Source organism: Aspergillus udagawae (assembly GCF_001078395.1).
Source record: "Aspergillus udagawae IFM 46973 DNA, scaffold_1, whole genome shotgun sequence".
Classification (NCBI taxonomy): Eukaryota; Fungi; Ascomycota; class Eurotiomycetes; order Eurotiales; family Aspergillaceae; genus Aspergillus; species Aspergillus udagawae.
The window spans coordinates 5,318,607-5,331,355 of NW_025091264.1; the positions used below are offsets into that span (position 1 = coordinate 5,318,607).

Below are 12,749 nucleotides of genomic sequence, written 5' to 3' on the forward strand. Positions count from 1 at the left end.
GAGAGAAGCGAGTCGGTGATATCCACGGATCCAAGCCATGGGAACGTGGCTGCCTATCACCATGTCAGACGGAAGTCGAGAAACGAGGCCAGATAAGTCGGGCCCCAAGACTAAAACAGTTAGCGGATGCGAGCAGTTGCGAATTGTCCATTCAGCGGGGAAGATGGACTGCCTGTCAGAGCGGTCATGATTGGCCTGTTGGGATGCCAATCCGCTGGGCTATTTTTACTCTCGACATCGTATCCATATGCCATATGCCAAGCTTCATTTATACTGTCTGATTGGCCTGCTCGCTTGTCATCTCAAAGAATCCGAAGAAGTCAGAAAAAGATACAAGTCATGATGCAAGTGGATGCTTGCAGAATCTTGGAGGCTGATATGGCTGAGCATCATGTCTCTCAGTGGTTATATACCCTATTATCTGGCTGCCTGACAGGCATTCACAATAACGTCAGATATTATGGATTATATATATATAACTTTATATTTCGAGCCATGATAGCCTCCATACACCATTATCAAGCAGAAAGGTTCTCTATTCAAGTACCCTCTTTCCATCTCTCAATATGGACGCCACGGCAACGATATCCCTCACTGCTACGGCTTCAGCCATATCTCCCACAGAGACCTGTACACATCCAAAGCCGGGCAGAAATGGCTACCTGCCTCCGGAAGCCTGTGATGCCATTCTTCTCTACGTTCCATCCTTTGGTGCAGCCATCTTTTTCACGGTTCTCTTCGGGTTGACGACCCTCTGCCACACAGTTCAAGCCTTCATCTACAAGAAGGTTGGTGTTCTGACAAGATGCCCAAGAACACTTTATGCTGACAAAGGTAGAAATATGCCTGGGTGCTTATCATGGGAGCCAGCTGGGAGTTACTTGCCTTTGTATTCCGGACTCTACAGACACGACACCAGGACAGCGTGCCTTATGCCACTGCTCACACAATTCTGTACCTTCTGGCTCCTCTGTGTACGACGAGACTCCTGACATTTAATGCAAGAGATACTGACTAAAACCTATAGGGATCAATGCCTTCATATACATGACCCTAGGCCGCCTCATCCATTTCTTCATCCCCGACCAACGGCTGGGGGGAATCTCCGCCAAACGATACGGCTTAATCTTCGTGTGGTTGGATATTCTCGCCTTTATCGTCCAGCTCGGAGGTGCCAGCATCACGACACAGACAGACGTCCCAGCCAGCACCACCATGCTCGGTATCCATATCTATATGGGCGGTATCGGACTCCAAGAGCTGTTCGTGCTGGTCTTTATCGTTCTGACAATCCATCTCCATCGTCGAATGGTACGGATGGAAAACTACGGGCAATTGGACCAAGAAAAGACCACTCGCGGCTCGATTTCGTGGCGCTGGCTGCTCGGGGCGCTATATGCGTCTTTGACTCTCATCACCGTATGTCATCTCCTTTTTGAAAGACAAAGTATACTGACAGGTAGCAGATCCGAATCATCTTCCGTCTATGCCAGTACGCGCGAGGCACTGACCCGACTAACCCCATTTTGACTCACGAGGCGTACGAATATGTCCTCGACGCGACGCCAATGTTCCTGGCCCTGGCCATTCTGAACGTCATTCATCCTGGTCGAGTCTTGCAAGGACCGGACTCGGAATTTCCCAAGGTCAGCAGGCAAGAGAAAAAGCGGATCAAGCAGGAGAAGAAAGAAGCGAAGAGAGCCGAGAAAGAACGGAAGAAGCATGATAAGAATAAGGAAGGGCCTTTTGAATCGCTTTCAATCCAGGAAGAGGGCACCTTTTACGATTCCAGGGTCTAGTGGTTGACATGTTTGGAGTGTCCTTTAAAAAGATCGTCAACGATAGAATGATAGAAATGTTAACATAGAGCAAATGCAATCCATTTCCCCCTGGCACTCGGACCTTGCCAGTATAAGTACGAGCTAGATTGTATGATGGTCAATGTTCACACAAGTCGAAGCTGTCGGTCTCAAATTTCTCGTTCTGCGCCTCCAACTTGCATGAACGCTCCTCCATCAGCTCTTTTCGGTACTGCTTGGCCTCCTCCATCGTGATGGGCTGAGCATCGAAGTCCTGCTTTACTATGTCCTGCAGTTCAGGAGGCAGCTTTTCCCCAAGCAAACGACCAACGAGCTCCTGTCGTTCTCTCCACCAGTCCTCTTGCTGAGGTGGCACATTGGCCGACGAAATGATAGACAGATGGGGATCGACAAGGAAAAATGCGAGGATCTTGCGATGGCCACTTTTGGACGGGTCTGCAAGTCTGAACGGAGCCACGCGATGTTGGAGGATATTTGGAAAGGTGAGAAGACGCCCCTGGCGGGTCTCGACACTGCCCAGCAGCTGAGTGATGTTGCATTCATTGTGACCATCCACGTCAGGTCCGAAGCCAAAGACCTGTTGAAGAAACCCGTGCCGGGATTGTTCGTATTTAATGTGCCCGACATCGCCCGTACTGGCCCGTTGACGGAATGCGAGAGTGCTCTCTGTGATATTCTCGCTATCGTAGTAGTAGATAGCTGTAGCACAGATATGCTCATTCTATCCATCATTAGGATGAGCCTCGTCGATTCAAGGCCATGATAGACTTACCAGTTGCCCTTCAATATGCCAGGAGCCTCCTTCATACTCGGGTTTCTCCGGCGTCAACTCAATGTACGCCAGCTTGACGATCACCTGGAGTCCTCGCTCGGCATATTCCTGGCGGAGATTGACCTGGTTTTTCAAAGTGTGTGGGACAAAGCTTCCTGGTTCTGGCTGTTTGATGGGCTGTCCTCTTTGCCATTCCCAGTGTAGCTCGCAGAATTCGTCGCTATCCTCTTCATCCTCGTCTGCCGCTTCCGGCTCGGGTTCTGAATGGTCTTCATACTCTACTTCATAGTATTCGATGCGCTTATATTCATCCTGCAAGAGAGTCAAGGTCTTGTTCCACATAGGGATGGTCCTCGTCAGAATCTTTTCAATGATGTGGTACAGGGCTCGGTGTCGGTTCGGATGTAGATTGTTAATGTACGACGCAATCCGACATTCATTGCCATCATTTGGTCCAAAGTAAACGTCACAGGGTAGCCATTGGAACCTGAGGCTGTAGGGTCGATGGGGGTCCCTCTCGAACCAGCGGTACTGGTAGTCACTCTGCGCCGTGACAGACTCCTCCTCTGGGCGGACAGGGAGCACGTTGCCCTCACCAATGTCCTTTGCAAAGGCTTGGAGATTAATGAGTCGATCCGGCAGGATGCGAGTTCGGCCATATATGACAGGAAATAACGATGGATGCACTAGGTCCACTACCTTGTTGTCCGTCCCAGGATGGTAGTCCTTCTGCTCCTTGGGAATCTCCTCCAGGGGACGGACGGCCTCTATCAGAGCTTGTCGTAAGTCCTCCGGTATGGCCACATCCGATTTGACCACACCCACGTCGAATGCGACAATGTGCTTGGTATCTTGGAAGACCTCAGCTTTCCATTGTGCTTCTTTGATGATCCACTCTAACATTCGCTCGCTGACGTCTTCCCCGCTGTCCTGAATTTCTTTACGCCATTTGGAAATGATATCATCATTGAAAACCTGAGCAAGTCAATATGAGCGTGTCGATACCACGGCCTACGTGCCTTCTTGTCCCAGTCCGCCTTGTCGGTGATGGAATTCATTGCTCGCATCATGACTATTTCTCGATGTGTATTCAACCGTCTGTTTCAGTCAGCTTGCCCTCAATTACGGAACCTCGACTGGCTTACGAGATGAAGTAGCCGTCCAGGCCATTGGGGAACATGACCGGCCTCACCGTCCTGGGGGTGAAGTTCAGTGGTAAGGAGAAACCGGGTAAGTCGAATCGCGACTGCGCAGAGGCCATTGCGACTGCCATGGTTGAGTGAATTTGCCGATTATGTATACAATGACTGAGAAACCTGGCCGTCAATCCCAACGACTGAGGTTCCAGTCGCGTTATATCGACGCATGGGTGATTAGGCTGCCAGTTGCTGCCTGGGGCACATGGACAGACACCGAGCCAAGGTCTTGGCGCCGGAGTACCTGAATTACCTGGTGGTTTATCCAAAGCAAAGAGTCTAAAAGGACCGTGGATGAATCTTGATCGTTAATCTTTTAAAGGATGGGTTCATAGAAATGTCAGTGCTCGCGAGTATCAGAGGTGCTCGACAGTGCGGATAGCTGACCGAGGAAGAGTCCCTGAAATTACCTCGTGCAGAAAGATAGTGTTAGTGCGCTATAGCTGATGGAGTTCTTCAGATGGGACCTAAGGAGAGCATGATCCAGAAAGTATAGTCATTCTATGGATGCCTCCGCTGGTGTAGATGATGGCAATTACTTTGTCGTGAAAAGATCTATAAATGCTACTATTGGCATTGGTCTAGCTATATGCGATTGCGAAACGGTGCAGAACACCCAGGCAAACCCAACATTGATTCAAGACAAAGTACTGTGTGGTTACAATTGGAAGCTGACTTTAGAGCCTCGAATACATCACAACTTTCTCTTCACTACTAGCACCGACTCATCTCCCTTGTCGGTATTCCAGATCTGCACCAGCTCGAGGCCTACCGCGTCGAATAAGGACCTCCACTGCGACACCGTTCGCTCGAGACCGGCAGTATGTAGCCACATGAGAATATCCATCTCAGCAGCTCTCAGCTCGGCCCCAGTATCCGGCAACACGTAGTCCGCGATCAGCAGGGTGGAGTATTCTGGCTCCATGGCATCGGCAATGTGCGACAGAATCTGCCTGCTTTTGGCGTCGGACCAGTTATGCAGCACTTGCCGAAAGAAATAAGCCCGAGCACCTTTGACAGTCAGCGTCCTTGATCTGGTACATGGAATGTGTCTCACCCTTGACCGGCTGCGGATTGAAGAAATCGTGCTCCATTGGCTCAATCCCCTCTGGTATCTTCACAATCCGATTGAGGGTTAGAGGGAGATCTTGCAAGATGATTCTCCCCGGAACGTCCGGGTGCCGTTGTCTGAAGCGCGACATTTCCTGTCCTGGTCCTCCTCCCACATCGACCAGCAGGACAGAATCTGGACTGTCTCGCACATCCCGCAGACTCTCGGCTGCAGGATAGGTTTCGAACCACTGCGGCTGGTTGGTCAACCGTCGAGACGCCATGTAGTCATCGAACGCCTCCTTCTGCTCCGGGTTTTGTTCGAGCATGCCGAAGATTTTGTCAAAACCATGTGCATACTTGAACAGGGTTTGCTGGCCGGGTTCATCGGCAAATTGGCTAACGCCTGGACCGCGCATGTACTCGATCAGTTTGGCTCCCTAACTTGTCAGCCGGGACCGTACAGTTGAGGATCAAGGGAATCGTACCATGCCAAAGTCGGGCTCGAAGCTGTTAAAGTCAGTCGCCCATTCTTTACCAATATGTGACACTTACTGATGCTTCACAGCGGCAATTGATCCAGGGAGGATCTCAAAATGGGTTGTCTCATTCGCCGCGTAAGTTTGGTTGGCCGTCTCGAGGGCAAATCCAATTGCGGTCAACACACGCATCACACGGACTAATGAATCAATATCGATCTGCAGACGGAGCGATGCACCTACCAACTAGAAGTTCATCAGTATGAGTCACACGCGACAATTCGGCCGATGATATGGGCTCTCCATTCCTCTCCGCTATCGCGTGGAGCAGCTTCCTTTCAATTGCCACTCGAACGCAGATGTTTTGCATAACCTGTTTGTAAGCGGCATTGCTTAATCAAACTATATCATGCGACTCACCTGAAAGTTTACTCGAGAAGTTGTGTCAATCGGCTTTTCCGCCGCCAATTGCAGCTTGCGAATAGCAGCCAGCAGTTCACCGTGAGCATTGGGATCACCCGCGGCCTCCGCCTCGGCCAGCCTCTGGACGTGCTTTATCTCGTCAAATATGGTCATCCTGTCTGCAAATGATAAGCAGAGAGAATTCAGACGAGGACTGTCCTGGAGTGTCGGGAAGCTCGCGATGTTTGGCATATATAGAGCAGTAGAAGAGGAGCAAGGCCCTGAGCACGGCAATTTATCCCGGAAAGCCTCAGTCCAAACAAGACACAATGGAATTGCGGCACGGTCAAGGTCCACTTGATGAACGATGTTTGGACGGAGAGGAAATGACAGTGGGTGTACTAGAAAGGCGCCAGACAGGGGTGCTTCAATCCGTCCAAACTAGTGTGTTTATGCCATTCTGGTGGAGTCAGGGAGACTTTGGAACGAGAGTACCAGTTAGATGAAGCAATACCGAGGTATAATGTATGAATTTACTGTGATGAGGTAATTGCGGTTGAGCTGCCTCGATAATATTGATACTTGAGAGGCGTTACCTCTATGAAGAAGAAGCTGGTGGAACACTCTGAAAGAACTCTATTGAAAGCCGGGGAGACGCTGATATCATACAGAAGAATAAAGGAAGATATTGATATATTGATAAGACCACTAGCGAGACTCCTCCATCACCGTAGTTTTCCTCGTGACGACGATCTGGTTAGGATACGCCGTGGACAGAATATCCTCCTGGCTACCTCCATGTATCCCCACGGACACGCCCTTCTTTATACGAGGTCCATTAGCCATCCAGGGACTGTGCTGTTGACCATCGATATTTATCCATATTTCGTCGTTGGGACGACTCCCACTACGATCGCCGTCAGGATGAGTTCGGCTACGCGAACTCGAGTATCCCGCGACAGTCTTGATGCTCTGAGAGAATCGCACGAAGAAGGGGCGCAGGACAGGAATGGATCCAAAGATCAGAATAAACCACATCTCCGTCAGAACCCAGGTGTTTAGCTTGGCGATGGCGTACGTCTGGTCAGCGGTTTCGACGATGGTGGATATGGCGACTGTCTTGTTGATCCCGGCTATTCCTGCTCTATTAGAGACATTGACATTAGCAGAAGAAGATGTGAATGTCAGGAAGAGGCAAGTACTGACATGATACCTCCACTCATTAAGAGGCAGAGTCCAACCTTGACGGAGAGCCTCATCTGCTGAAGTCGTCCGATGATATAGACCGGATAACAGGCCAAGAAAATGTCCGCGGCCGCACCAATTCCTGCCTCCATCAATACTTTTTGCCTTCTTATGAGATGAAGAGGGAACATACCACCCTGGGCGTATCCGATATACAAACAGATCTCAATCAGACTGCATGTCCCTGGAACATCCGTATCCCACAGTCGCTGAGGGGGATCACACTGATGGAAGATGACCCCGATTTCGGCCACATTGATCAGCCCCTGCAGGGCACCCACCGTGAGCAGCGCCCAGCGACCTTTAGGGTGGGTATTCATTTGCAAAGCCAGAAGAAAAGCGATCACAGCACACCGCGCGATTGCCAGATCAAGAATGGCCAGGACTTGGGCAATCCAGCTCCAGTAGTTGCTGGCAACAATCTGCTGGTGCGAGAGCTCATCCTGATGCAATCCGAGGCCGTGTGAGACACTCACCGTCATGATGCACTGAGCCGCAAAGGCAAGCGCCTGCCGTATATCAGTACGTATCCCCATCAACCGTGGGCGGTCCGGTATACATAAGCGAACATCACCCAGATAAAATCCCATCGCAGACCGCAGAACCCAAACGTAGCGTCCTCTGGTGGACACAGGGACGCTGTCTTTGCACGTAACCCGAACAGAATCAGAGCCAGCGCTGTTTCTGCCCAGGTCACTCCAAGCAAGACAGGACCGCGTCCTCCGTATGCGGCCGCCATAGTGAGCCTGAGCTGTCCTTGCACGTAGATGAAAACACAGCAGAGTACATGGTAACTTCAGTCGCAGAGATTTTGTAGCCCAGCAAGCTGAGTCTCCTAAGGTGTCTGAATCCCCAGTCAATTTCTTCTGACATCCTGTACAGGGATAGTGAACAGGGACCGGAGACCAGTTTCTTGTTAATCCTGGACTACCTATGCTACCTATGAGTTTCACATGTAACATGACTGTGCCGTATATCTGTTGAGGCCATGGATTGAAATTAAACGACCAATAGAACATGTAAAACCGACCCCTCTGCGAGTTCGAAGTGGACTGTCATGCATCCGCGGGAAAGTCCCCTGTCGCATCCCTGTCATTAGGGTATAGTAACTAGCAATGGCTACGTCTGGGCAAAGCAACGCCAACTTCTTAATTGAGCTTGACTCCTAAGAGGTCGGTGGGACCCTCAAGTACGTGACTGCTATCAATTCTGGGCCAAGCGAATGCTACGGTGGTAAGATCACAGCCAGCTTCCTTGTCCCTTCATCTGCAAAGCCTGTTTCTGGTGATTCCGCCGTCCTTTTGACCCACGATGCATTAATTTCTGATCCCTGTCTAGATTCTTACCAGATGCAGGGGATTGTACCTCATTTGTATCTACTGTTTCTCGTGCCCTCTTAAAGAATCAGTATTTCCCGGATAACTGTCCGTAAATCCATACCCGATTCGAGACGAGAGCTGATATATTTTGCTACCTGCTGCAGGGATCTTATATAGTGGACTGCACACAGAACAGGTCATGTTCCCTGTTCATCGGGATAAATTAAAGAATTGTCCGTTTTTCGCAGCGTCTATTGTAGTCGAACATTTTCCAGAAACGTTTAAATACCTTTTGCACATTTTCATATCTCTCCTCAGATCAATTGCACCTGAGGTCGGCGAATAATTGGCAGCGGCCTGTCACGATGGACGACAAACCCCCCGTACAAATCACTATGGCTGGGATCGACGAGGATGAAGAAGCCCTGGAAGGATATGTCGTTGACCCCAGCCGATATCCTAACAACGCTGCCGGCCTGAAAACGACTCCAGATGGCCGCTATGTTCTCATTCCGCAACCGTTGGACACCCCCGATGATCCGTTGAATTGGAGCTCGCGCAAGAAATGGCTGATTGTCTGGATCATGGCGTATATCGCATTTCTGGCGGACTATACCGGTGGGACTGCGATAATCACCGTCATTCCTCAGTCCATGTAGGGTTTCATACATCAAAAGCAAAGAAATCTGCTGATCAGTGGTCAGAGAGTGGAATCTGTCCCAGGCCACGGTCCAACGAGCCGTCGTAGGCAACCTGTTTACCATCGGGTCGTGTGGTATTATTGTAGTGATACTGGCAGGCTTCTTCGGTCGCATGCCTGTTCTTCTGATCTTTCAAGCAGTCATGGTCGGGACATGTGCCTGGTCCGCGGCAGCCACCAGCTTCGAGTCCTACATGGCGGCGCGGATCATCAACGGGCTCTTCTGCAGTGTTGGCCAGGGAGGCGCGTTGCTCTGGATCAAAGACCTGTTCTTCTTCCATGAACACCCCAAGGTCATCAACTACATCGAGTTCTTCATCATCATGAGCCCCTACCTTGGCCCGCTGCTGACCTGCTTCATTGTCACCGACGTGTCCTGGCGCTGGGCCTTTTGGTTGTGCACCTGCATGTCAGCCGTGGCCTTTCTGCTCGTCTTCTTTCTCGATGAAACCCTGTTTGATCGCAAAGGCCGTCAGATCCCGAGAGGGTCATATATCGCCCGTCTCACGGGAGCCCAGCAAGCGCAGCTGTGGCGGGAGCGGAGCTTCCTCCAGTGCGTAATGCGGCCTATCGTGGCCATTACGAGAATTCCTGTTCTGATTATCTTGATCTACTACCTGCTCAACTTCGCCTGGGTGATTGGAGTCAACACGACCATCGGGATCTGGCTGAGCAATGACTACGGGTTTTCTACTCGCGGCATCGGTATATCATCTATGCCATTGACTTTCGCTCATTTGAGATACTGATCTGTGACAGGCTACTTCTACTTCTTCGGGATTGTTGGTGTCATTATCGGCTGGCTGATGGGCCACTACCTCCACGATGCAGTGGGGACCTTTTATATGAATCGACACCAAGGCCGTCTGCACCCCGAGGCACGCCTGATCATCGTCTATCCCGCCACTATCCTCTGCTGCGTCAGTCTGATTGTGCTCGGGTTCGCCTTTGAGCGCCACTGGCATTACATGGTCATTGCGGTCTTCGCAGCCATGCAATGCAGCAGCATGATGATCATCACGACCGCCATCAACGCATACCTACTCGACTGCTACCCCGAGGGATCTGGCGAGGTGGGCGCGTGGGTGACAGCTAGTCGCAACTGGGGAGGGTTCATGGCTACGTACATCCAGATCGACTGGGTCAGCGGCATGGGTCCGGCCAAGGCACTGGGCATCCAAGCAGCTATTACGTTCGGGTCGCTGTTCTTCATGGTGGTGCTACAGCTGTTTGGACAGCGACTGCGCAGGTGGCAGGGCAGAATGCATTTCGGCAAAGCTGTGAAGTCTACATAGTACAGCGAAGTATGATATACATGGAAATAATATATGCTGTCAGATTAGAACTACGAGGTACCGACATCTTTACCTTCTGAAATACCAGTCTTCATCTGCTTGGCTTCCTCATTTGCTGTCAATTGGAAGGTATAGGTGCCAACGAGTCCAGACTCGGAGACATTTTCGCTGGCATTTTGCAGTCTCTCACTAGGCGCGACAGCAAGACAGTCAAAGGTCGTCTTGTGCTTGGATCCGGCAGATGTGGATGGGCCACAGCCGGCCTGTTCTGCAAACTGCTTGTAGTACGCGGTGGGAATAATAGAGATGATTATTGTCTTATAACTTGACTATAAGATATTAAATGCCATCCAGTATCGATATTGAATGCTATCTGGTATCGATATCGAATATCATCCAGTATTGATATCAAATTCTCATCTAGTACAGCCATAGCAACTATTTACTATATTTAGGTAGGAGATTCGTGGAGGTAGTGGCAATAGGTAATACGAACAGTAAAAAAAAATCCAAAAGTCCCTTTTGTACAGTGTCCGCCGTAACAGGAGACATATCGTGCCCGACGCCCGCCAACGCCACTTCCGCACAATGTTAGGAAATAAGCTACGAATCCTACAGCTGAACATCATGAAATCGAGAGCGGGCATGGAAGCCCTGATCAACGATCACCAAAGTCAGAACCTTGACATTCTCCTCATTCAGGAGCGTATATTACTGCATACCGGACACGCGTGAACCACACCGCATGGCGACTGTATCAACCTACAGTAGAAGATGACTCGATCCGGTCCCGAAACCTCGTCTATGTTAACTGCAAGCTTTTAACAGCTCGCGCTCTCGACTTAACTCATGTAAAACAATCTAAATAAAGAAATCTTAGACGAGCGCGAACCACGTTCGACTCGCGTTCAGAAGCGTCGACCACGGCGAAAGCGTTTTTAGTGGTCCTCTTAACGATTGGGCTCCACTTACCGATGGTCTGGGGAAAGATAGGGGCCGCTTTGTACCAATCATCGGGCTAGGTATGAGACATAACGTAATCAACCACCGAGCGACGAATACCCCCAAGCGACGAATTTCTCCCTGGGTCAACCACTTCCTTTCTTTAATGCGTTCTTTTATCATCACCACTATTAAAAATGCCTTTATCTCAAGAAAATCGGATACAAATGGCAATTGCAGCCATTAAGAATAAAAAAATTAAGTCAGTACTAAGCGCTGCAGAGACCTTTAGCGTGCCTGAGCCTACCCTTCGCGCTCGCCTCAATGGAAGAAAACCACGCTCAGAAACACGTGCCAATGGCCATAAATTAACAGCTCTAGAAGAAGAAGTTCTTACCAAGCATCTACTAGATGCAGATAAACAGGGCTTTTCAATTCAACCAGAGTTCCTACATGGAATGGCGCAGATATTACTCCATAAGCGTACACAGGATCCTACCGCAACCATTGGTGTCAACTGGGCATATAAGTTTATTAAACGCCATCCAGCCCTTCGCACACGATATAACCAGAGGATTACATACCAGCGTGCAAAGCAGGAGGATCCAAGGGTTATAAAACAGTGGTTTACAACTGTGCATGAGGCTATTCAAGAATACGGCATCCATGAGGATGACATCTGGAACTTTAATAAGACTGGCTTTGCAATGGGACTCTGTACAACTTCTAAGGTTATCACTGCAGTGGATCGCAGTGAGAGACCCCATACTATCATTCAGGGTAACCGCGAATGGGTTACAATAATTGAATGTGTGAACTCAAAGGGGGTTTCTATACCACCAGTGGTTATCTTAAAGGGGAAAGAGCAACAGGCTACCTGGTATCAAGAATCAGCAGTTCCTCAAAGCTGGTTAATTGCAATGAGTGATAATGGCTGGATAACTAATATAATAGGCCTTCGCTGGCTTAAAGAGGTGTTTGAGCCATACTCAAGGCAGCATTCAACTGGTGCAAAGAGATTACTTATTCTTGATGGCCATTCTAGTCATCAAACTGCAGAATTTGATGCATTCTGCAAGGAGAATGCAATCATCTGCCTTTGCATGCCACCACATACTTCTCACCTTCTGCAACCATTGGATGTTGGTGTTTTTGGTCCACTAAAGCGCGCATATAGGAAGTTAGTTGAAGGAATAATGGTTGCTGGCAATAACCATATTGATAAGGAAGACTTCCTACACCTATACCCATCTGCGCGTGAGAGGGTCTTCATCCAGAAGAATATACACAGTGGCTTTACAGGTGCTGGTCTTAAACCACTTAATGAAGACCGGGTGCTTGAAAAGATTACTTTTCAACTTCGTACACCAACACCACCAATTCTTGAAGGCTCTATATCATCTGCTTTTCAGACTCCTCAGAATCCTCGGCAACTAGATAAAAAGGTCCGCAGCCTACAGAGAAGTCTTCAGAAAAGAAAGCTTTCTAGCAGTCCAGTATCCCATATCCAACATCTTGAAAAGGCTGCA

General features: G+C 49.5%; 5 protein-coding genes across 5 annotated transcripts; 2 read left to right on the forward strand and 3 right to left on the reverse strand.

Annotated features, from left to right (window-relative positions):
• Window positions 1–566: 566 nt before the first annotated feature.
• On the forward strand, window positions 567–1,799 carry Aud_001754 (uncharacterized protein; the record flags this gene model as incomplete). The annotated part of the gene is made up of 4 exons (XM_043287243.1): window positions 567–788; window positions 839–974; window positions 1,028–1,419; window positions 1,467–1,799. The coding sequence occupies 4 exons, from the start codon at window positions 567–569 to the stop codon at window positions 1,797–1,799; spliced, it is 1,083 nt and encodes a 360-aa protein (XP_043143178.1).
• Window positions 1,800–1,938: 139 nt separating this feature from the next.
• Window positions 1,939–3,865, reverse strand: Aud_001755 (uncharacterized protein; the record flags this gene model as incomplete). The annotated part of the gene is made up of 3 exons (XM_043287244.1): window positions 1,939–2,541; window positions 2,593–3,567; window positions 3,785–3,865. The coding sequence occupies 3 exons, from the start codon at window positions 3,863–3,865 to the stop codon at window positions 1,939–1,941; spliced, it is 1,659 nt and encodes a 552-aa protein (XP_043143179.1).
• Window positions 3,866–4,482: 617 nt separating this feature from the next.
• Aud_001756 (O-methyltransferase) lies at window positions 4,483–5,893 on the reverse strand (the record flags this gene model as incomplete). Its single annotated transcript, XM_043287245.1, has 5 exons — window positions 4,483–4,799; window positions 4,846–5,278; window positions 5,327–5,348; window positions 5,394–5,563; window positions 5,738–5,893. The coding sequence occupies 5 exons, from the start codon at window positions 5,891–5,893 to the stop codon at window positions 4,483–4,485; spliced, it is 1,098 nt and encodes a 365-aa protein (XP_043143180.1).
• A 534-nt stretch (window positions 5,894–6,427) lies between these two features.
• Window positions 6,428–7,703, reverse strand: Aud_001757 (uncharacterized protein; the record flags this gene model as incomplete). Its single annotated transcript, XM_043287246.1, has 4 exons — window positions 6,428–6,863; window positions 6,926–7,046; window positions 7,098–7,473; window positions 7,524–7,703. 4 exons carry the CDS (start codon window positions 7,701–7,703, stop codon window positions 6,428–6,430), a joined length of 1,113 nt encoding a protein of 370 aa, XP_043143181.1.
• A 945-nt stretch (window positions 7,704–8,648) lies between these two features.
• Aud_001758 (putative MFS transporter) lies at window positions 8,649–10,278 on the forward strand (the record flags this gene model as incomplete). Its single annotated transcript, XM_043287247.1, has 3 exons — window positions 8,649–8,938; window positions 8,988–9,688; window positions 9,743–10,278. 3 exons carry the CDS (start codon window positions 8,649–8,651, stop codon window positions 10,276–10,278), a joined length of 1,527 nt encoding a protein of 508 aa, XP_043143182.1.
• Window positions 10,279–12,749: the final 2,471 nt, after the last annotated feature.